The following is a 25177-nucleotide window of genomic DNA, read 5'->3' on the forward strand; positions in this document are numbered from 1 at the left end:
AAAGGAAGTATTATGCAAAATTCGCACCATTGTACATCGGTCCTTACCGCATTGTCCAGGATATGCAAAACAATGCATATAAAATTAGTAGTTTAGATGGGGAGAATGAAGTGATTATGAATGCAGCAAATCTTCGAACATATAATATAGCACCAGGCGCAGCTCAAGTAAATCTCGTGGAGAAACCAAGGAGCTCAAACGCAGGAGAAGACACAAGTTCCGGCACGGAAGAAGAAGATGATGATGATGACCCGTGTACCGAAGCAGAAGAAGAAGATGATGATGATGACCCGTGTACCGAAGCAGAAGAAGAAGATGATGATGATGACCCGTGTACCGAAGCAGAAGAAGAAGATGACCAGGAAACCCTATCAACAAACCCAGGAGACGACAGTCATTTCGAGACTGAGACAGGTCAACAGACAGAAGAGAATTGTCCGCAATGCGAACAGAACTCAGCCGAGATACTAGCAGTCATGAAACAGATTGCAGATGACCTCGAGAAAGAGAACAAACTTTTAGAGAGAGAAATCAGAGAAAAACTCAGACATAAGCAGAGGTATACTTTATAGTCAGAAGTATACATTCGCTTATGGCTGCAAGTATGTCTAGAATATCATTGGTTGAATTGAGAAATCTTCCACTATCGCGTAAGATTTCTAACGGCGTAAGGGGGCATTGCACCCATAAGCGATTTTGCCTAATTTAATTCATAATTAAATTGTAATATTTCACATATGAGATACCACAGTAAGGCTGTGAAACTAGTAGGCACAAAGGAACTTTCTGGCGCCAGCCTGACGGCGAGAGAATCCATGAAACTCTTCTCTAGACACGACCAGATTGTAAACCACCCTCCCAATAAATTTTATGACACCGCCAGGGAGTGGGCACTTGCTGTTCGTTCTCATGAGAAAAGCACGCGGTGAAGCCTGACCTATTTAGCTAGGACAATAGAGGACCAACGACTGTAACCGCCAATTCGTGGGAGGAAGCGGATGCAGTACGTTTTGGAAGAGCGCGAAAGTCTCAGCCAATCAGAATATTCTAAATTTGAATGAGTTGTCATACCGGGAGATCTACTATCAGTATCTCGCGATCTGAAACCCGAGGTGGTAGTGAAAAACAGTGTCCTAACTTCGTTGTAATATTTGGTGAATTATCAGTGCCAATCTGTGATTAATCAGTGCCTAATTAATAGAATTCAACTTCAAACGGAGGAGTAAGTGAACCCAGAATAAGGAGCCATGATGGCTGAATGAGACCATCCACCGGAAGAAAATAACACCAATGACGCGCATCATCGTGTGGAGTACTCTATGATCATTTCCCGCGGCGCAATATCACATGTGAGTCGGACAGAATTTAGGAAGTTTCGAGTATAAAATCTGAAGACCATAACCTACGGATGTACGAGAAAGCGCTCCCAAGGACTAGATTATTACGCCACATCCCTTCTACGGAACTATTTTCCTGGTGGTGGGGGAAAATTTTATAAAACCCAGCGACCAGAGGGTCGAACTCTCAGTTATTCTCAGTTATTCTCAGTTATTATCAGTTACTTCTCAGTGTGTTTTCAGAACTCTCAGTCATTCCAAGTTATCAGTGTTTTGAATCGTGTATTCTAGAATTCTCAGTGTTTGAGTCACTCTCAAGTGTTTCTAAAGTTCTCAGGTCACAGTTGTTTTGAATACTCTCAGTTATTGTCTTGAGTACTTTTGGTGTTACTTCAGTATTCTCAGTGAATCTACGTTTTGACAGAGTGACAGACTGTTCAGCAAAATGCATTTTAGTCAGTTTTATTTTGGCTGGTACGAAAGCGATTAGACACTTGTAGGCATTTAGAAAGCCTTATAGTATTTACGTGAGAGAATAGCATTTCAGGAAATGAACACTTTCACAGACTTTTACTGGAAATGCAGGGAGTGTAGGGAAGAATTACACTTTCAACTTAAATGAACTCACATTACTAGTCGAGGGAAACAAGTCCATGTTTCCAGCAGGTTTACATAAAAACATTTCTAACCAGCGGGGAGTGTTACATGTGAGATCAGTATAAGATTGTCTCCACAACATAAATTGCATTTTTAGCTTGTTTCTACCATTCTACAAACTGTTTGGCAAGCGAGATGTTTATGGGCAGAGACTAGTAATACAGACGGGAAGGTGATTGACTTTATTCAATGGATGCCGCAATGGCAAACCTTGAGGGGAAAGTTATGTCCCAGTAAGGTGAACGTACTATAAGCTGAAGGTAAACAAAGCTGAGGGAGCGAAGGAAGGCCAGCAGGGTTTGCAGGTAGGAAGCGAGGCGACCTTCATCTACACAGCAAGCAGGAGGCTGCAGCGGCATCTTCTAAACTTTCACGGGAGTGAGAGAAATGCGAGTGTTTTTTATGCTAATATAATCGTGTGTCACGGCATGGCAAGAATGTGTCAAATTTGCGTGTGTAATAAAAATCTGGAATACCACATCAACCTGAAGATGGAATTCTAATTTCCACCATGACGGGGGCCGGTGGGTGAACTGACCTGCTTCCACCATACAGGTATGAGCATAATTAAATCATGTAAATAATATGTAGTACCGTGGCAAAATCGATGATCAGTGTAGTTTAGGGTACTAGGTAGAGTTGTAAATAATTCACAGTTTATGATAATACTACTAGGAATAATAATAATAATAATAATAATAATAATAATAATAATAATATAATAATAATAATAATATAATATAATAATATAATTATGTTAATGTTGCACTTTCAGATAGGCTTAGTTTTTTGTGTTCTTTGTTTTAAGTAGATGTTTGTTTGCGTGTTTATGGTTGATTTTCTGTAGGATGTCATTTTGACAGTTAGGCAGCTATTGTTTTGATCTACGAGTGTAATGCCAGTTGATTTTTTTATTGTTCATCATGATTTTAGATCGATGGTTTTTTTTGAGTCATATTTTTCTTTGTTGGAGTTTTTGATGTTATGGACACCGCCGCGATGTTTTTCAATGTTTATTTGCTGTTTTGCGCATTTCAGTTTGTTTTATGTGGCGGAATCATCCTTTAGATGACCGGTTTCGATTTGTATTTTTATCCCGCGTATTTTGCGACGATTTTTGGGTAGACGCGAATTTTTCTTATTTCTGTAGTCGCGGTTGCGCACGTTTCAACATTTGTGTTTTGAGAGGCAATCTCGTCACTTGTTTTTTTTAATATAGTAACAATGAGCGCCATTGATGAGTCAGCTCTGTGATTTTTGTGATGTGTTAACAGTGAATGATCGAGAGATTTTGAGCTAGATTTAATATCCCTGATGATCTACGTTGATGATGGAAATATGATAGTTGAACCATGTCTTGAATTTACATGAGAAGTCGTAATGTGCACGACAGATATTTTTGCCCGCCGGGTACGAGCGAGGCCGTACTGTGAGAATATGAATAATAATGACGTCGCGAATAAATGAATAAATAAGAAGTGTGAAATGAAGAATTTAACCACGTGCGTTAAATGTGTTACGACATGGGTTATGATACTACAGGCAGGAGCCTGCATTTGTTAAATAATTCCAGGGAGAATAGATGCTCGATAAATAATGCTAGCCAGTGTACAATGTGAACGGAGCGACGAGTCAATGTGTTTTGAATATTTATGCAGTCACGGATGACGTGAAATTACAGTAAAATTTTCCATCAAGGTTAGATAATTTTATTTCCAGACATTTGTCGTCTGAAATTTTGAGATTGCCGTCAAATTCGCAATATTTTGCTACCCGCAGCGGGGTATATTTTCTGGTAACGCCGAGTTTGTTTTGCGCATTTCTATCCTTATTAATTTCCAGTAGGCCGCGATGGTGGGATCCAGTTTTGTTTATTTGTCTTTCTTTCTGTTTGTAACTTTACCGTATTTGTAGGACGCAAGCGCATGTGAATTATTTATATTTTGTTGTTGTAAATAGATAAGTGCAGCTAGGCTAGTTGGTTTTGATTTCTGTATTTTTTGTCGGAGCAGTGTTTCTCCGTTAATTAATGTAATGATGTAAATAAGATGTTAGATGTTAGATCTAGAGGTCATCGATTATGTCACAGTCGAAATAGTAGTGGTATGCTCATACCAGGCAGCCAAGTAATTACCAAACTTTCTTTTAAAATCCACTACATTTTATTTTGAAATGAGGCGATCTTTAAATAAACCAATTGTATAAAACTGCCGCAAGAAATGGTAAATAAGATGGTATCTGCCTCCATCTAGTGGTGATACCACAAATATGAATTTATAATGAAGTGCAGTTGGCGGCAAAGTCAATAGAAATTTTAATGTACAAAGATCGCTGTCATTCGATAATGTTAACATCAGGCACTTGGCCTAATTTTGTTTTATTTTAAGAGTCCAGTCTATCACAGGCAAGCAAGTGGAGGCTAACGTAGATGAGTGGTTGGATACACTCAGAGTGATGTTTCGATAATTGATTTGTTTAATCATGAGGTGTTGTATAAGACAAAGGTTATGTAGGAAATGAAGAGATGTTCATGGTTGTTTTGTTCTGTTTTCTAAGAATTATTTCCTTAAGTGATACACTTGCTTAGCGCAGTCCAAGATGATTTGAATTTGGGCATTTTTTCCCAAATGAGCAACATGTGTTAAACATTTAATAACTCTTATAAGTCAGTGGATTGATCGACGTAACAGAATTTAATTTACTTTTGTGAGTCAACTATTTTAAATTCATTAATTTATTTTGAGAGATTTGTTTCTCTGTTAGATATTTTGTAAATTCAAGAAGGTGGTCGTTCTGACCAGAATTTTATACAGTGTCATTTTATTTCAACTTGAAGACAATGTCAAGATAGTCTGGAATATTTAATTAAGGTGTTTGACCTTCAGTCAGTTTATTCAGGCAGTTATGATTGTTTTGGAAGGCAGACCTTCTATCTTTAATATTTTATTAGTCATTTATTTTCCTTTGTTTACACTTTTTCTCTAGTTCAATTTACGTTCATTTCAGCACTTTGCATTTTATTTGAATAAATTAGTCTTTTATTTTAAACTTTAATTCAGTCTTGGGTATCGTCATTTTAGTTAGTTACCCCCCTTTTTCTTTTCATTCCCTCACTCCTCAATCAGCGGATGGCCTCTCCGGGGATATCGAACGGGCACAACTGAGAAAGAAGAGTCTACATGCAGCGGTGAGTATGATTTTATATGTCATTTATTACAGGAGCAGCCGGCGCATAGAAGAGAGAAGAGATCACCGCATTTGGTGCCTTAAAAGGGCACAATATATATGATTTATTGTTCAAATATATATGATTCTTTGTTCATGTCTGTCTGTATTTGTTGATCAAACGTGCAGAAAGGTAACAACAAGGGTTGAGGAACATCACAGGCCGTTACTTTATGCCAGTCATACATGTAGAGATGCCATACGTAACGACCTTGAAATAATTTTATTGATGGAAATTCTGCTTTACACCTGGAGTCATTCGTGGGGCGATAGAAATGGCTGAACACCCGAATAATTTTAACAAAGACGACAGCTATATACTGAGTATATAATGACTGCCCTCCTTCTTGACTCAGCGATCTGCGCACCTGACAGGTTCTTTCTATGTTGAATCTAGTTGGCATGGAGTGACAACTGCCATTGATCGATTTCATTGTTCTAACCCAGATAACAATCCTTGTCTCAAGATTGAAACGCGTCAGCTTATAACATGATCTAATTCACCCAATATACAATTGTAGTGGTCGTGAAATTCTGCATTTTAATATATCTACAAAGGGTTAATATAAGTATTAAATCGATTATAACATACCTCCCCTGGCATAATCTAGCTATAACATATGATGGTAGGTCTGTTTAGGATCCGTTGAACATTCAGTCTGAGACCCCAAGAACGCAGTAGATTATAAACAGAAACTTACTGTAGTGTTAACGGTTACTGCTGTCTTGGTGTGGTTGGAGTGGAAACTGCTCACTGAAGACAAACTGGAAAAGAAGGACACACAATATTATGTTATTGTTATTAGCGGACATTCCTGGATATGATATTGCATTGTATAGATTTTAATAATATACAGACCTTTCATTCATTCTCTCTTACACACCATTCGGAGCAAAGTTAAAATGATCATCTATAGAACAGAACGTACAGGGCATCCATAACTTGACAATACATTGATTGTGTTTACGAAACTCATCAATTGTGTTCATCCGTTTTGCCCTCCCGCTGAATATTAATTGAGCTGGCACTGTCCCCTGCCCTTCTCCAGAGGGTGTCCTTGGCCTATTCTTTATTATATTATATGTTTTAATTAAATAAATCAATTAGCGAATGAGCCTTACGTAAATATTCTAACACTATTGTAATTACTTGAATCTTATCATTAATAAGCAAATATTTTCAGTATTCTCGCTGGAAAGAGCGCTGATGAGTCATAAATAAAAGAACATTACACACGAAAGGTGGCACTATTTTTTCAAGTCAGGTTCGCTTTCCTTATCTAAGCTCACCTTCGTAGCTGTGTGCGGTAACTCGCACTCCCAGATAGTCCTGAGTCGATCTAAAGTTCGAATCCCGCTACTGAGACGTCTTGAATGTGGCTCTCCCCACCATCACCCAGGAAATTTTCTGTACTCACTGAAGAAATATGGCGAGATATTACGTTATTCAATTCTCAGAGCACCTTGTCTACGTCTGCAGTGGTACAAGTAAACAGACAGACAGAAGTCCGTTAACATTTGACGAGGCAGTACTTCACGGAATATTGGAGGTAGAGAGGTAATAATTGACACACACGATTGGCGTGACATGGGGTTTTATTGACACCAAAATAAAGCTTTAATAACAGTGCATTTTCTGGTAACGTTAACATCCCGCGAATTCAGGCGCATCTGACGCCCTATCTGATGACAGCTCTCACGCGGTATCACTGACATGTTGCTGTCCAGCGTCATCCGTTAGTCTGTTTGTTCACTCGTTGTTGGTGTCAATAAAACCCCATGTCATATCAAGCATGTGTGGCCATTTGTACCTAACATGTTGCTGTCCAGCGCCATCTGTTGATCGTTTTGTGTACTTTATTTCGATGTCTATAAAACCCCATGTCATGTCAATCATGTGTGTGAATCATTGCCTCTTTCCCTCGAACATTCCATGAAGTATTGCCTCGTCAAATGTTAACGGACTCTTGGGTCTCTTTGTATATGTAGCACATGAAGCTGATGACCAAAAATGTCTCAGCCTCCTAATATGAATCGACATTAATTGCTAGCTTGACTGACTGCAACGTGGCATGCTATGGGTTATAGTTATATGTTATCATTCTAGCTGGGTCCAGGTTTCGTTTGTTTACATTCATCTCAACTGATATTGAAGGAATGGAAGACGACATGTGGGAAGTTGACCATTTGCAGGATGATATCGAACCTCTAACAGTAGGTAAAGCAACAGTGTCAACAACTATAGTTGTGATGGCAATAGTGAACAGACGTCCAAGGACCCACCGATGGAGGATACTGAACCATTGGTCGATTAAAATGACACTAGTTATATAAAGTTTAGATTATGCGTTTGATGTTATTATTCAATTTTGAAGAAATAGATACGAGAATCAGATATCCATTTCATAGCCCAATATCGCCTTTGCTCTTGAACGTCACCATTGACTTCATATTTCAGGAAATGTGCGACCCAAAATTTAGCAACACTTTTAGTTATAAATTAGCAGAGGTTATTAGCGCAGTATGCCTAACTGGACTTGTTGATGACCAAATGTACACGTCCTGACCTTCTCCCTGCTGTTAGAGCAATTGAAATAGGTCATGTTTCATAAGATTGAACTTTCTGCTAACACAAATAAATCCAAGTGTTATTAAAAGGAGCGCTTCATCAGGAGGATGTTGCCGGCAATTGAAGCATAATTAGGGATTTAGAACCTGGATAAGAAATCATGTATTTTGGATGCAATGTGCTCGTATCTGAGGAAATAATATTTAGCAAGGACATACTACACCATTTCAATACCAAATTTGAAAAATTAACTGTTACACCTTTACTTAAACTGAATCAGAAGATGCCCGTTATCAGTGTGTACCTCTTTGAAATGTTTGAATTACCGTTACAAATGGCACCCTTTCTAGAATTCCGTTCGCGATAACTAATAGCGTAGACCTGGTGATCAGAAGTAGTGTGAAAATCGTAACTGAAGTTTCGGTTAATACACCTACTCACCACGTCGACTAGGATGGCTACTTTGAACTGTTCGTGTGAGAATTATCTTCAGCACTTGTCTGTCACATACACATTAAAAGCTTCAGCAGACCCACTGGTGGACAAACTCGTGGACTTCGATGACGGAATGCAGCTATGCCCGCAATTACTTGGAGCCACTTCCAATACATACAAAAAGATGTGTTTCAGATCCCATTTGCAACATTAATAAAACTTCTGGAATGGCAACTATATTGAAAACATGCCAAATCATTATTTGGGATTTAGGTACCATGGCCCATAGGAAAGGACTTGAGGCACTTGACCGTACTCTGCGAGATTTTCGAAATAATCAACGTCAAATGGGCGGAGCTGTGATATTGCTCGCCGGTGATTTTCGTCAAACTTTGCCCGTTATTCCGAGATCAACACCAGCAGACGAGCTGAACGCATGCCTGAAGAATTCGGCTCTCTGGAGACATGTGAAAAAAATTACACTGTCGACCAGTATGCGTGTACATTTACTTGGAAAGATTTCCGCACAAACCTTTGCCAAGCAACTTTTGGATATGGGCGACGGTAAACTTCCGGTTCTTCCTGAAACACAGGAGATATCGTTCCCATTGAACTGAACTTCTGTCAACTTCAGTCATCAATTGAAGATCTTGAAAATAACATTTTTTTCCGAACATCGCGAACAACTTCAGAAATCAGGATTGGCTATGCGAGCGATCTATCTTAGCTCCAAAGAATGACGACATCAATCGAATCAATGAAATGAAATGGCGTATGGCTTTTAGTGCCGGGAGTGTCCGAGGACATGTTCGGCTCGCCTGGTGCAGGTCTTCTGAGTTGACACCCGTAGGCGACCTGCGCGTCATGATGAGGATGAAATGATGATGAAGACGACACATACACCCAGCCCCCGTGCCAGCGAAATTAACCAATGATGGTTAAAATTCCCTACCCTGCCGGGAATCGAACCCGGGACCCCTGTGACCAAAGGCCAGCACGCTAACCATTTAGCCATGGAGCCGGACAATCTAATCAATAATAAGATTCAATTGAAAATTCCTGGTGCGGTTAAGAAATATTAATCCATTGACACAGTTACAGAAGACGATCAAGCTGTTAATTACCCAGTAGAATTTCCCAATTCATTGGAGCCTGCTGGAATTCCACCGCACATATTGACGTTGAAACTTGGCTCACCAATACTCCTCCTTGGAAATATTAACACCCCAAAGTTGTTCAACGGAACCAGTCTTTCCGTGAAGAAACTTATACCGAATGTGATTGAAGTAGCAATAATTAACGGCAAATGTAAAGGAGAAGATTTGCTGATTCCGCGCATTCCAATGATTCCAACTGATTTGCGCTTCGCATTCAAACGACTACAGTTTCCTGTGCGTCTTGCATTCGCGATGACAATAAACAAAGCTCAAGGGCAGTCACTGCGCGTTGCCGGATTAAATTTGGAAACTCCACGCCGAGAAAAGTCCTTTTAAGAGTGAAATTGTCAGAAGTGGCGGGGAATAGGTGTCGAAAAGTTCCAGGTATTCTCTTCTTTAGAGTGGACAGCCGCAATGAAACTAAACATGATTTATTGCAATCTTCGTGGAGTCAGATATGGCAGATACACAGAAATCGGCAGCTGCCCGTATAACGAGTTGCTGATAAACTTGCTAGCCAAGAAAGGGTCTGACCGAGCTAGATAGCTGCAGTCGCTTAAGTGCGGCCAGTATCCAGTATTCGGGAGATAGTAGGTTCGAACCCCACTGTCGGTAGCCCTGAAAATGGTTTTCCGTGGTTTCCCATTCTCATACCAGGAAAATGCTGGGGCTGTAACTTAATTAAGGCCATGGCCGCTTCCTTCCCACACCTAGCCCTTTCCTGTCCCATCGTCGCCATAAGGCTTAACTGTGTCGATGCGACTTAAAGCAACTAGCAAAAAAAGAAAGGATCTGACTACTCCGAAGAGGTAGTTTGTTGTTGGTAATGATGGACCCCCACCCCCCGGTTCAGTGACATCGTAGCATTTTACATAAATGGTTCTGCAAAACTTGACGTTGTCCTGCCTGTGTACATTTTCTTCAGCATATACAAAAATGGATGATCTCTATGTAACCTAGAATCTATAATTCATTGATAGAAATTCATGATGAACTATGTACATTTTTTAATTTATAATTCACGTGAATGAACAATATTTTTTACTATTCCCTTCGCTATACAGTATAATTGAACCAACTTGGAATCATTTAACTAATGCTAACATTTAGCGTAAGGCGAGTAGATAAACAATATTTTTGGTTTTCTCATTTTGGTGTATAGATGTAAAGAGCTTTTGGAGTTCCTACTCTGGAGCAAGCAGCATATAGTTGACCATCCGGTCTGAAAATAATGATCCAGACCAGTCTACATTGGTTCAAAGGGAAAAGCAAGCCATTATGGAGAGTGTGAAGAATACTGTAACATTATATTCTTCCAATAGTACGGATGCCGGAAGTTCGAGAAATACGGCCTTCCTTTTTGGATCGGGAGGATCAGTTTCAGATATTGTCCTAAAGTTCCTCACGAAATTTCGTATAGAAGAGAAAGAATTGATAACCATTTGTAGAGATTTAGTTAAGATAATAAATCAGTTAAATATTTTGTGACACAAAAACGCGATGTTAGATTTTAAGCTAAATTTAATGTAAGAACTACGGTATGGTTATTGGTTACAACTGACCAGTAAACTGTGTATTATCGCATCTTCTGCATGGAGCAGATTCATTTCATTTGTTTATGTATTATAAATAAAGTTATATCTCCCTACATTCCTACTACACTAGACACATTCTTAATAATAATAATAATAATAATAATAATAATAATAATAATAATAATAATACAACCGAGCTCGATATCTGAAGTCGCTTAAGTGCGGCCAATATCCAGTATTCGGGGGATAGTGGGTTCGAACCCCACTACCGACAGCCCTGAAGATTGTTTTCTGTGGCTTCCCATTTTCACACCAGGCAAATTCTGGGACTGTACCTTAATTAATACCACGACCGATTCCTTCCTAGCCCTTTCCTATCCCATCGTCGCTAAAAGACCCAACCCATCTGTGTCCATGCGACGTAAAGCAACTTGTAAAAAATAATATAATATTAATAATAATGACAATAATAATAATAATAATAATAATAATAATAATAATAATAATAATAATAGCAAAGCTAAGTCATCTCCGTATAGGCCATGAAGGCCCTTGGAGGGGTGGAAGGTAAAGGCTTCCACTATCCGTAACCTCGGCACTTTATGAGGTAGAGTGCTTACCTCCACGCCCGGCCCCCTTTGCCCCCAGGAATTAACCGGGTACTCATTTTTAGTGTAGGCTGAGTGAACCTCAGGACCATGTGCACCTCTGGAAATGGAAATCTCGTTTCTTAAATGTTACGACTTCCTGACGGGGATTCAAACCCACGTCCTTCCGGGCGAACCGAGCACGCCTTTACCGCCTCGGCCAGACAGCCAATAATAATAATAATAATAATAATAATAATAATAATAATACATTTTCACACGCGTTTATTGCAAAATGAAGCACAATAGTTCCTGGTGATACGAGCTCGCGCACCTATGAAGAGTCATTGTGCCTTTGTCAAATAATTAAAACCTTTCATTCCCCACACCACAAGGATTGGAACGGACGAGGGTGTCCTCTCTAGACCGGTCCTCTCTAGACAGGAAATCGTTTTGAGGCGAGGTGATGGATGAAGAAGTGTGCCTTTGTAATGGCCCGATATTCCATATCTGCCATTAACATACATAAATAAAAATAATATTTATTCTTCCTCAAATGACTGAGGTTGCCAAACCGACAAAGAATGTCATACAATATAAATTCTGTTCAGAGTAAAAAACAAACATAACATTGATAATATACAGAAAACAAAGGAGCTGCAGATAAATTACTTTGATTGATGTAATTAAGTGGACGGGGCATAAATAATAATAGTAATAATAATAATAATAATAATAATAATAATAATAATAATAATAATAATAATTTTCGTAAGTAACATTTCGAGTAAGCAGCAGTGGTGGGCCAATTCTACATGATTTCAGCTATAGTGGTATCGGCTGGAAATGCCTTGAAGATAACTTTGAGAACTACTCGTGCCAGAGATCAATCCTGTGTACAAGCAGATAACCTACCGAACCAAGTATTTGGTAGAGTACAGACTTATCGATCATTACTTACAGTTTAATCTCGGTGCCACACACTCCAGGCTCATGGAGAAAGGCCGACCCATTGCTGTTCCTAGCAATGTTCTCCCGCTGTTCTAGTGTATAAGTCCGGGTGGTATTACTACAGTTGGTACCATTGCATCCTGTAGTGTTGACATTTTTGTTGCCTCGTATATTCTGAAAAAAAGAACGGTTGACATTAATGAAAAACGATGTAATATTCAGAAAGATATTTTCCAATCTTACCATCAGGCGATAAAGTTCGACCAGTGCTATTTTAATGTTCATTCATTATACAGTTCAAAAATTTTAAAGGCTATGTGCAGCAAATGTAAAACATCCGACCACATTCCGACCATTTTCAATTGATAACTCCGTCGAAAAATATATAATATGCACTTCATGTGTCATATGCAGTTTGAAGAATATTATATTTACGCAAAAAGTGTGAAAATGCGGTTAAGAATAAACACTGTCTGTTTCATTGGTCTACTTTAATCTAGGGTGACTCAATCAGTACATACACGCATACACACATACTTATTATACATGACAATGAATGACAACATTTCACTAAATAGAGGGCATTTTTAAAAAACCTCTAGTCCTCACAGCAGGTCTCCAGCTGGGTATATTTACCCGGAACGGGCTATCCTTCCATAATCTTGATTGACAGGTCTCACAATTCACTTCGCTTCGCACGCACCTGTCACTTCACAAAGCGATTCCTAGTAGTTGGGTACGAACCTGCTTGCTTCGTTGGGTATAGTTGGGGGCAATACATGACGGCCTCAGTTCCTAGAAGCGAGCTGGAAGCTAGTAGTCAATCACACCCTGCACCCTGCTGAGTTAACGAGTTGTAAGTGATCCTTGTTTGTTTTGGAGAGGCTGCCAAACCACTTTCTTCGTCACTCTCTGTAGTATTTACCCTTTCTTCGTGTAGAGTGCAGTAGCCGATTTGGCAACTCTGGCTGCAGTAGAGGTAATAAATCCTATAAGTCAGTAATAGACACCGAGCTCCCGCTGGAAAGTAGTGGTGTGAGGCGAGGTCGTTATGATTTGTCCCCAACTATAACGAAGCACGACTGGTGTAAACTTGTCTCATCTCCAGATAAGACCGATAACTTGCACAATCAAGTCGCGCCACTGCTCCACACATTGAACTACTTATTTGGTAAGACAACTCAACACCAACCACTAAACAACAAATATGTGTCCGCAGCGAGCCTGATGATGTTCTGATATATTCGAGGTGCGGCCAGATTCCCAACATTCTAATTTCGTCTTCCAGAAAATCCACAGACACGTGAGACGAAGAGCACAATCCAAGCAAAGGCCGTCACATCACCTCAGGCCTCATTTGATTATCCCTTCAGGAAATTCCAGGAGCTGATACTCGCATGACCACGTAACAATAAACAATATCCAAGTGGGCAGCACTGATGACGTAATAACTATTCTTCTATAATGATTAACATATGTGATGATTAGGGGGCGGATTTCTATGACAAGTCATATTTTTTCCCTTAACATTATATCTTATAATCATGTGTTTTCAACACGTTTCCAAGCATGATAATCAAAATTAAACAGGTTTTATTGGGCATATAAATGCATATTTAGTCTTTCTTAAGTTTTATGGCATATATTGAACAAAATATCATTATAAGGGCATATTTTGGTAATCTTCATTTGAATTTCGTTTTATAAAAATCAGAATAAGCTCTAGAAATTATTTTTCAGGATAGACTGGAATATACTACTGAAGAACTATTCTAAAGTAGTGTATGGAATGTTTCTAACAGGTAGGAGCTATTGTTTGCTAGCTGGGTCAATTCCTGGAAACCGGGCTATTGTTTACACGGAAGCAGAGGTAATTCTGCAGTTATTTGGTATTGTGTTCACAATTTTCACAAGATCTCTGCAAGATGATGGTATCGTCTAATATTCCTTTAAAGAAACTTAACAGCCGAAGCTTCAGACAGTTTCTTGAAAAACATACAAAGCATCCTGTTCCCAACGAATCTACTCTCAGGAAGGACTATCTGACCTCTTGTTATGAAGAGATGTTGGATATAATAAGGCGTGGCGTGGGAGACAGTAAGATATGGGTTTCAATAGACGAGACCACAGATATGGATGGAAGATATGTAGCAAATGTGATCGTTGGCACGCTGATGGAAGACCGGCCTGGAGATACATTCCTCCTGACATGTGAAGTGCTAGAGAAGACAAACCATTCCACCATTGCAATTCTCTTCGATAATTCAATGAATCTGTTGTAGCCAATCGGGGCAAAGAGTGAACACATTTTTCTATTTGTAACTGACGCTGCTCCGTATATGGTGAAGGCAGCCAAGGGACTTAAAATGCTATACCCGTAAATGGAACATGTGCCATGTCTTGCACATGCCTTGCATAGAGCAGCTGAAGAAGTTAAAAGTAGCTACCCTGAAGCTGATAAATTAATATCGAACTGTAATAAAGTGTTTGTCAAAGCTCCACTTCGCGTTCAGAAATTTCAAGGAGAAGCACCTTCACAACTCCTACCTCCCAAGCCACTTATAACGCGATGGGGGACTTGGCTTGATGCCGCAGTGTACTATTGCAACAACTTAGATGTCTTGGAGAAGATCGTGAAGTATTTTGATCCTGCAGTATCGTCCTCCATAAAAACCACTCAAGATTTATTTTCAAGCACTACATTAAAAGCGGACCTGGCTTACATAAAGTCCAATTTTAATTATTTATCTGGAACAATCACGCAACTGGAAGTTTCAGGTGCAGAACTAAGCGATGCACTGGATGTTGTAAAGTGCATTGAACAGGAATTAAAGCATGCCAAAGGAACAATAGCATCTAGGGTGTGTAGAAAATTAGAAAATGTACTGAAAAAAAAAATAGCGAACTTGTGTATCTGCGTGGAATAAGAGACATTCTTTGTTGAAACCCTTCATCTGCAGATTTCCAGGATTTTTCTCCAAGTGATTTAACTCTATTCAAGTACGCTCCCGTTACATCATGTGATGTCGTAATAAGTTTTTCTCGCTACAAGACGACAACAGGAGGGGATTCTTATTCAACAATCTTAAGATGCATGTGGTCATAAATTGCAACAATTCTGATAATGGAGACTAGATCAGGTATGAAAGTTTCATTCAAATAACATATATTTTGTGTATAAATTAAAACTGATTGAATATTGAACAGTGAAAGTAACTGTAGTGTTTATGTGTTCCACAGAGTCCGTCCTTACCTAGGAGTATGCAGTGTAACCTTAACGAGTTCATGAAATATTCATCATTTTAGTTGATTTTGGGTTAAAGATTTCGAAGAATTAAAACTTTTTTAACTATAAATTAAAAGCAGCCTGTAGCAATCGTAATAAAAGTGTTTCTATGTAATGTAGATGCTATTCATCAAGTCATATTTTGAATTTTATAGGTCACATTTTTACGTTTTTAGGCCATAAATGCATATCGGTACATATTTCATACATTTTTAGGTAATAGAAATCCGTCCCCTAGTGATGATAATATTTGTCCGCCTCTGTGGTGTAGTGGTTAGTGTGATTAGCTGCCACCCTCGGAGGCCCGGGTTCGATTCCTGGCTCTGACACGAAATTTGGAAAGTGGTACGAGGTTTGGAACGGGGTCCACTCAGCCTCGGGAGGTCAACTGAGTAGAGGTGGGTTCGATTCCCACTTCAGCCATCCTCGAAGTAATTTTCCTGGTTTCCCACTTCTCCAGGCAAATGGCGGAATGATACCTAACTTAAGGCCACGGCTGCTTCCTTCCCTCTTCCTTGTCTATCCCTTACAATCTTCCCATGCCCCCACAAGGCCCTGTTCAGCATAACAGGTGAGGCCACATGGGAGAGGTACAGATCCTCCCCCCAGTTGTATCCCCAGACCCAAAGTCTCACAGTCCAGGACACTGCCCTTGAGGCGATGGAGGTGGGACCCCTCGCTGAGTCCGAGAGATAAACCAACTCTGGAGGGAAAACAGATTAAGAAGAAGAAGATGATGATATTTGGTGGTAGCTGGTTTTATAATATTCTAGATATTTGAAGTCCGGCTCCTTCACTGAATGGTCAGAGTAGGGATTCACAGGGCCCTGGGTGCTGTTCACGGCTGGGCCACGGATTTTAACATAGTCTGATTGATTTCCCAGGTTTGGAGACTGGGTGTTTTTTTTTTGCTAGGGGTTTTACGTCGCACCGACACAGATAGGTCTTATGGCGACGATGGGATAGGAAAGGCCTAGGAGTTGGAAGGAAGCGGCCGTGGCCTTAATTAAGGTACAGCCCCAGCATTTGCCTGGTGGACTGGGTGTTTGTGTCCGTCTTAACACATAGGTCTTCACAATACATAACATAACACTAGCAAGCACCGCAGTAATGAGTATCATTGGCATTTTGTACACAACAAAATGTTAAATACATGAGACTATCTTTATTTTCTCTTGAACAACTATGATACGGTAATGTACCCGGAAATGGCGTATTTAGATGAAATTATGTTGTTGAATATTGGTTTATTCTCGCAATCTAAGGGAAGTGAACCTGCCTGTTATCCGGAAGATCCCAGTGCGATCTCTAGCCAGATCAGGGAGTGTTGTCTGTATCTGAGGGTTGGTTCGAGATCCACTCAGGCTACGTGATAATGATAACAATAGAAAAGCTACGTAACAGTGAGATAACGGCCCCGGTATACAAAAGCAACCAGGAGGATCCTTCGCGTTCCGTGTGTCACCTCTTAATCCGCAAGCCTTCGCGCTGAGCAGTGGTTAAGTTTCATCAGGGTTGTAATCCCGTCGAGTTTGGCTTAGCTGGTTCCTTCTGCCCGAGAAGTACACTAACAATTCGTATGAGCTGCTGCTGTCAAGGCTTTGTCTAGCGAAGGTCAAATACTCCAGCCATGGCCTTCACGTCTGGTAAGAGCCACAACAAGTGGGTTTCGGTATGGTAAGAAGCTTGTATGCCTGCTCCTCAACTTTACTGAAGTCATGCACACATTCAATAATTAAATTTAGACTACAATATTGTAAATACCGGAATATCAGATACGATTTTAAGATCTTGAAAATATCAGGATGATTAGAACGTAGATGATCTTCTCGAAAGATTAAGAAACAAGCAATTAACTACTGGTTTCATATTTCTGCGAACTCGTTGACTGACTGAATCTTGAATTATACCCAGCTCGTGCAGCTGGAAGATGGACTCAGATCAAGTAGTGAACACATTCATTCATTAACAAAACAATCTTATTATTATTCATCTATTTACCCTCCAGGGTCGGTTTTTCCCTCGGACTCAGCGAGGGATCCCACCTCTACCGCCTCAAGGCAGTGTCCTGGAGCTTTAGACACTGGGTCAGGGACACAATTGGGGAGAATGACCAATACCTCGCCCAGGCAGCCTCACCTGCTATGCTGAACAGGGGCCTTGTGGAGGGATGGGATGGTTGGAAAGGACAGACACGGAAGAGGGAAGGAAGTGGCCGTGGCCTTAAGTTAGGTACCATCCCGGCATTTGCCTGGAGGAGAAGTGGGAAACCACGGAAAACTACCTCGAGGATGGCTAAGGTGGGAATCGAACCCATCTCTACTCAGTTGACCTCCCGAGGCTGAGTGGACTCCGTTCTAACTACTACATCATAATACAATTTAAAACTGTTTCTACCTATCTGATGTCAAGCTGACGGTTTTGACACAGAAGGTCTGCGTCGTGCACCATCGGTATGATATTCAGGCAGGAGCTATTCTCGGGGCGGGTGACTACCAGTTTATCGCGAACTATTTCTGGGACAGAAGTGGACATCTTGCAGTGGCACTTACTTACGTCTGGCGGAAGAATATGACAGTTCACTCGTTGTTGATTTTATTTGTAATAATATAAGTTTCCTGAAAAACAATTAAAATATCAATATTGAAACTTGTAAGGCACTTTTCATTAGCTACTTCCCACACTTTCATTTTCGTAAGGATGTGTATGTTCAGTCTTCAGCCTTCAGGCTTAGGTATTCGTTCATTTTTAATGTTGGTAACATTGTGATATTTTCATTCGGGATTTTAAGCACTGTATGTTGTAAATTGAGCTCAGATATTTATGAATATGGTTTGTCATTAGGGGCTGCCTGGTAGGGGTGGTAAAGGCGTGCTCGGTCCATCAGGAAGAACATGGGTTCGATTCCCCGTCAGGAAGTCGAAAATTTTAAGAAACTAGGTTTCCATTCCGGAGTTTTACTCAGCCTACCCCCAAAATGAGTAATAGATTAATTTCTGGGCGAGAAATTTGGCCGGGCGTAGAGCTAACAACTCTACCCCACCAAGTACAGAGATTACGGATAGTGGAAGCCTTCACCTTCCACCCCTCCAAGGGCCTGTACGGAAATAAATACTTTGCTATGAATTCTCGTTACACTTGAATTAGTGGTTATTGGAAAAAGAGTAATTTGATGTGGAGATCAGTTAGTGTTACCTAATAATCTCTTTCTTACCTTGATCGCAGTGACGAGATTGTCTAGAAGGCCTGCTCGCACCACAGGCTGCTCATCGGCGGCTAACACGGGCCTGTGGAGGATAATAGCCAAGGCTACAGTCAGCCCAAAGGCCGAGAAGAGAGCCAATCGACACGTCATGACTCTGAGATGTACTTCTGCCAACTGATCCCACTTCCTCCCATTATCACCGTTAACACTTGTCTTGTTTGCATAATACTCTACCAGCAGCTGGCTCTTAGTTGGCGAAAATGTCTTCTCAGAAGGGATCAGTGTGGAAAACACTCGCGTATGTTACAGTAGATCATCTTATCGAAAACATTATGTATACTGCTGGCCTTTTAATTGCCTTGGTCTGTTCCAACTGGCCAACTGGCTGGTCCGTGGATTATTCTCTTTGAAGGAGGGTACACTTACATGTATTTTAAGTGTTATGATAAGATGGAGTCCGCCTCTGTGGTGTAGTGGTTAGCGTGATTAGCTGCCACCCCCGGAGGTCCGGGTTCGATTCCCGGCTCTGCCACGAAATTTGAAAAGTGGTACGAGGGCTGGAACGGGGTCCACTCAGCCTCGGGAGGTCAACTGAGTAGAGGTGGGTTCGATTCCCACCTCAGCCATCCTGGAAGTGGTTTTCCGTGGTTTCCCACTTCTCCTCCAGGCGAATGCCGGGATGGTACCTAACTCAAGGCCACGGCCGCTTCCTTCCCTCTTCCTTGCCTATCCCTTCCAATCTTCCCATCCCTCCACAAGGCCCCTGTTCAGCATAGCAGGTGAGGCCGCCTGGGCGAGGTACTGGTCATACTCCCCAGTTGTATCCCCCGACCAAGAGTCTGAAGCTCCAGGACACTGCCCTTGAGGCGGTAGAGGTGGGATCCCTCGCTAAGTCCGAGGGAAAAACCGAACCTGGAGGGTAAACAGATGATGATGATGATAAGATGGAAAACATTTAAGCAGAAATATTTCAATAAGTATAGGTCTATTATTTAATTTTTACGCTGCAGATCTTGGAAATTTTGAGATAAAGGTTGTGTCATGTTCTGAATTCTCAGAAAGGATAAGTTATAAAAGTTTCCCGATTGAAGTCTGTAAAGCTGGTGTTAAGGGCTAGAGGTGATGGATGTTCGATGTGGTAAAAAAACATGAGCAAGGTTAGTAGAAAACTGTAAATAATAACTGATACATGAAAGTTTCCACGAACTTCATCCCATCTGTTCCGCCTAAATCATTTTAGTTTAAATTAGGTATCGCTGTCATTGACAACGAAGTTAGGACTCTAGACCCTTTTTTATACTTAACCACTATCCTATTGCATTATCTGATTTACGCCGCTCTGGGTAGCTCAGGTTGTAGAGCGTCGACCTTTTGAGCCCAACTTGGCAGGTTCGATCCTGGCTCAGTCCGGTGGTATTTGTAAAGTGCTCAAATACGTCGGGCAAGAGTCAATACATTTACTGGCATGTAAGTAAAGACTCCTGGGGGTCAAACTTCCGGCACCTTAGCGTCTCCGAAAATCACAAAAGTATTATTATTAGAAAATGCTACAAAATTTATACAATAAAACAACTAATAATAATAATAATAATAATAATAATAACTCCAACAACATTCCATATTCTACCGACTTTTTACAACAACAAATGTCCTACTTGAAACTAATACAGGTAAACCCCGTTATCCGCGATTTCGCATATACGCGATTTTGGTTTTAAGTATATTGCTTCTATCTGTTAACAGTACGTAGAAGCTGTAATGCCTTAAGGCGTGTACACCCATGCGTGCTGAACTCTGTAACGTACCGTACACTACGTTGCTCACCAAGGTTAAACGCAACAAGCGCAATCTACGCGCATCTTCTGTCGTGTTTGTCGAGACGTGAATCGTCAGTTCCGATCAGCAGAGCGGTGAAGTTGCACTTCACAGATTTCGTATTTAAGACGCCGGGTAAAAGGAAATAATGTGTGCCTGTCGAAGGAAAGAAGCGTGTACGAAAGTCGTATTAGTTAGAAGTTTTGGATCGCTATCAGAAAGGTGAGCATATTATTGACATTCAGCGTGCTTTGGGACTTAGTGACTCCCATGTGAGAACTATTCATGACAATGTGGAATCAGTTCGAAAAGCTGCTCAGTCTTCTGCTAACTTACGTGTGACTAGAGTGACCAAATCTCGCTCGGAAGCGATGTCAAGAATGGATTGGATTGAGCATCACAACCACCACATGCCTCTCTCTGGAGCTGCTATTCAAGCGAAAGCCAAGAGCTTGTATGCAGAGTTTAGTTATATTATTGTGTGAATCAGTGTTAAATTTTTAAGTGTATAAAGTTTGCATTAAAATGCCGTTTCAGAAACATGATGGGTTTGTTTTCCTTTTTTGTAAAAATACTAAGAATCTCTGCTATTTTAAAATATGTGAGTAAACTGAAACCTAACCCTATATTTTACATATAAAATGACTCTCGATTTACGCGAATTCGGTATGCGTGGCAATTCCGCGGAACGTAACTATCGCGTATAACGAGGTCTACCTGTATCTTCATTCTGTATTTCCTCTTCAAACAACTCGCTACGTTACTTCTTATTGTTTGTTTTTGTATTGTTAACATTTTCTACTGTTATACAAACAGTGCAGAAAGGTCTACTTCGTACTGTATCTGATGATTGCAAAATAAATACATCAATATGTGTATGAACTGAAATAAACATTGAATCAGTGAGTTCGAAGAAGAATATTGTTGGTAATCTTTACTGTACGTCTCGCTATTGTACTTTCACGGTCTCCGAAGACACCGAAGTGCCGGAATGTTGTTTCACAGTTCTTGTATGTGCCTGCGAAAGATTGGCATATATCACCTTCAATTACTAGTGGACTTTGGCGGGATCAAAACCATCAGGTTGGACTCAGAAGGCCAACGCTCTACATCTGAGCCACTCAGCGCGGCTCAGACAAGAAGAGAGAGAGTATCAAGAGCGAGTACATGAATGAATTGATATTAAATATGACATGTACAAGTTCTTAGTTGTCCATCTACTTGGTTAAATGCTTCTGGGTTCGATTCCCAACTGGACAGAGGATTTAGGCCGGGTTTGGTTAATTCATCCTACTCGGGGACTAGATGTCTGTACAGCATATGTCCCAATAACACCACTTCACATACACATCACACCACACTGCTAACCACCACAGAAACACAAACTAGCTAATACAGCCCATAGGGTTGCGCCAGGAAGGGCATCCGACAGGAACATTGGGCTTAATCCAAATTATTGCCCACCCGAGAAAATTGTGAAAATGGCCAGGAAAAATAGAAATTAGTAGTTCCAAGTGAGTAACGTGCTACTGTAAATTATTTTGTACAAGGTAGTCGGTCTTAACTAAAAATATTATGCCTTGAGATGAATACTGTTTAAATATGGAATTTCAATTAAGCAGGGTAAATTCAAACTTTAGGCCACATCCTCACTGCTTACGCCTGAAGAGCAGGCTTCTTCCTCGTTAAATGTGCTAAGAGTGCAAGCTTAACTTCACATGACGCTATCTGGCGAGTGATTTGAAATGCGGACTGCCGACCAAGAGTGAATTCTTTAACATTACAGACTTAACCTAACTAGGCAAGATGGCTGCTATACACTGCTATGATGGGTCCAACTTTAGTGAGCTAACTCAGGGGCTCACAACTTGTAACTTAGGACCTATTAGATTTATCGGCCTAACATTTGGGAACTGAAGCAAGGGCTATTAAGCAAGATGGCGGCTATACTCTATTCTTACGACCTAATTTTAGAGAGCTACCACAGGGGTTCACAACTTTTAACTTAGGGCCTATTAGCTTTACTGGCCTAACTTCTGGGAAATGACGCAAGGGCTGTTAGGCAAAATGGCTGCTATACACTATTCTTATAAGCCTAACTTTGGAGAGCTACAACAGGGGCTCGCAACTTGTAACTTATGTGCCATTTCACTGTCATGAATGAACATCTTGGAACAAAAATGGAAGCTATGCCGCGAGAAAATTAAACACGACACGCAAATTTAATCGTCAATTGCGAGAAGATTGTATTCATATCGGGGATAAGCCCAGAAATAGCATCAAAAAGGCCATGAAAAAGAATGAAGGATACGGGATTGCTACAAGATTATTATTATTATTAAAAAAGATTCCAGAGGAAATCCCTTTAAGCTGCACGGGACGATATTGCTACGTGAAGAAGACGTCATTACTAGCAGAAAGCTCGAATAGAAAAGAATTTGGAATAATATCAAGAGAAAATAGCAAGGCTACAGGAGTATTACGTAGAATCGCACATTAATAAACCAAGAAATTGAAACACTTTTTGGGAAACGTTACGTAACAGACTACGTCACAAGACACCAAGCAAGACCAGCAAATATCATTCAAAGTCGCTGTATGTTATGTTCAGTCTGTCAGCGATGCCGCTGGTGGGATCCTCAACAGCTCTGCCATCAGCTGTCATAGATGGCCTAGGCATCACTGAAGAGGCGTACTAGGAAAATGAGGAGTGAGGTAGTTTTCCGTTGCTTTCCTCACCGAGCCAGAGTTGCTATTACATATCAGTCTGCCAAGCCCACTGAAATGCATACACCAATCGACCCTATGAGCAACATTTTCACACCATTCATAGCAGGGACTGGCTGCATGAGGATTGGCATTACTAGCATCGCTCATACCTCAGTCACTTTCATATTGTCAAAGCCAAGTATAAGACAGAGACAGATCTATGAAGTAACAAAATTGATCTAGCCTATACCAGAAGACATAGTGCACTGTAAACACTAGGTCCTGCCAGCAAAGACAATCAAAGTCGCTAGCAAGAAAATATAAAAGCTACAGGAATTGAAAACAATATATAGAAACCTAAATCAAATTATATAATTGAGAATCTGGTAGACATGTTAGTAGTCTGGAAAACGTTAGCTGGATATAATTGAAAGAAGCATTCATTTCAAAACGTTTATACGTTTATGAGTATTAGAAGGCTTTGAGTATACTAAGATGGCGAAACTGACCATGTCTGTCTGTATTTTTGTCCTAACTGCGCAAGAGATGTCCAGCATCATGCACTAAGAAAACCAAAGCTGACTGTCCGGTGATGGTGACCCGAAGTCGACGGACATATCCCGAGATGTCTGGGAAGGATGGATGACCAGAGACCGGCAGGATGTAGGAGACATACCTAACTAGATGTCCTAATACAATCTGGACACAACGGGGAAGAAAAAATAACTCAATTAATATTTTTTGCAGTAAGTAAATTAAATAGTTTGTTATAAGTGCCATTTTCCAATTGTATTTAATATATAGTCCGCCTCTGTGGTGTAGTGGTTAGCGTGATTAGCTGCCACCCCCGAAGGTCCGGGTTCGATTCCCGGCTCTGCCACGAAATTTGAAAAGTGGTACGAGGGCTGGAACGGGGTCTACTCAGCCTCGGGAGGTCAACTGAGTAGAGGTGGGTTCGATTCCCACCTCAGCCATCCTGGAAGTGGTTTTCCGTGGTTTCCCACTTCTCCTCCAGGCACATGTCGGGATGGTACCTAACTTAAGGCCACGGCCGCTTCCTTCCCTATTCCTTGCCTATCCCTTCCAATCTTCCCATCCCCCTACAAGGTCCCTGTTCACCATAGCAGGTGAGGCCGCCTGGGCGAGGTACTGGTCATACTCCCCAGTTGTATCCCCCGACCAAGAGTCTGAAGCTCCAGGACACTGCCCTTGAGGCGGTAGAGGTGGGATCCCTCGCTGTGTCCGAGGGAAAAGCCGAACCTGGAGGGTAAACAGATGATGATGATGATGATTTAATATATAATTGTGCAGTGCTATCATTGATTTAATTCGAGAAGAGTAAGCTTATATATGAAATTCCGAACATATAACGACGTAAGACGATAATAGGTAGTCATCTAACTAAAAATGACAATTCCTTGGATAGGATGTATTAGATCAGTGGTAACCTAATTATGCGTTCGTAATGCTGTCCATGATAAATAAGAGGTTAATTTACTTCAATTGCGAATAGTATACCGACATTATGGTTAATGTTATGATTAAGTTAGGGTATTATATTACAAAATGAAGGTCATACGGTGCGATATACAGGTTATATTTAGATCATAAGAAGACATATGAGCAATATGAAATGAATCCGAAGAGAATTGAGAAGAAAATGGAATATTTAAGTGGATAAATGATAGTTATGAATTCATATGCGTCAA

The 25177-nt window shown here is 40.6% G+C and overlaps 1 protein-coding gene across 1 annotated transcript in view; it reads right to left on the reverse strand.

The window, feature by feature from the left end:
* The window catches only part of LOC136858318 (fibrillin-2), a 164115-nt gene that overhangs the window by 26357 nt on the left and 112581 nt on the right, over positions 1–25177 (reverse strand). Inside the window, exons 4-6 of the mRNA XM_068225753.1 lie at positions 18954–19237; positions 12464–12627; positions 5921–5984 (exon numbers count right to left, since the gene is read on the reverse strand). Coding sequence (XP_068081854.1) covers positions 5921–5984; positions 12464–12627; positions 18954–19237 — 512 coding nt within the window. The remainder of the gene's footprint in view (positions 1–5920; positions 5985–12463; positions 12628–18953; positions 19238–25177) is intronic.

Source organism: Anabrus simplex, chromosome 1, assembly GCF_040414725.1.
Source record: "Anabrus simplex isolate iqAnaSimp1 chromosome 1, ASM4041472v1, whole genome shotgun sequence".
Lineage (NCBI taxonomy): Eukaryota > Metazoa > Arthropoda > Insecta > Orthoptera > Tettigoniidae > Anabrus > Anabrus simplex.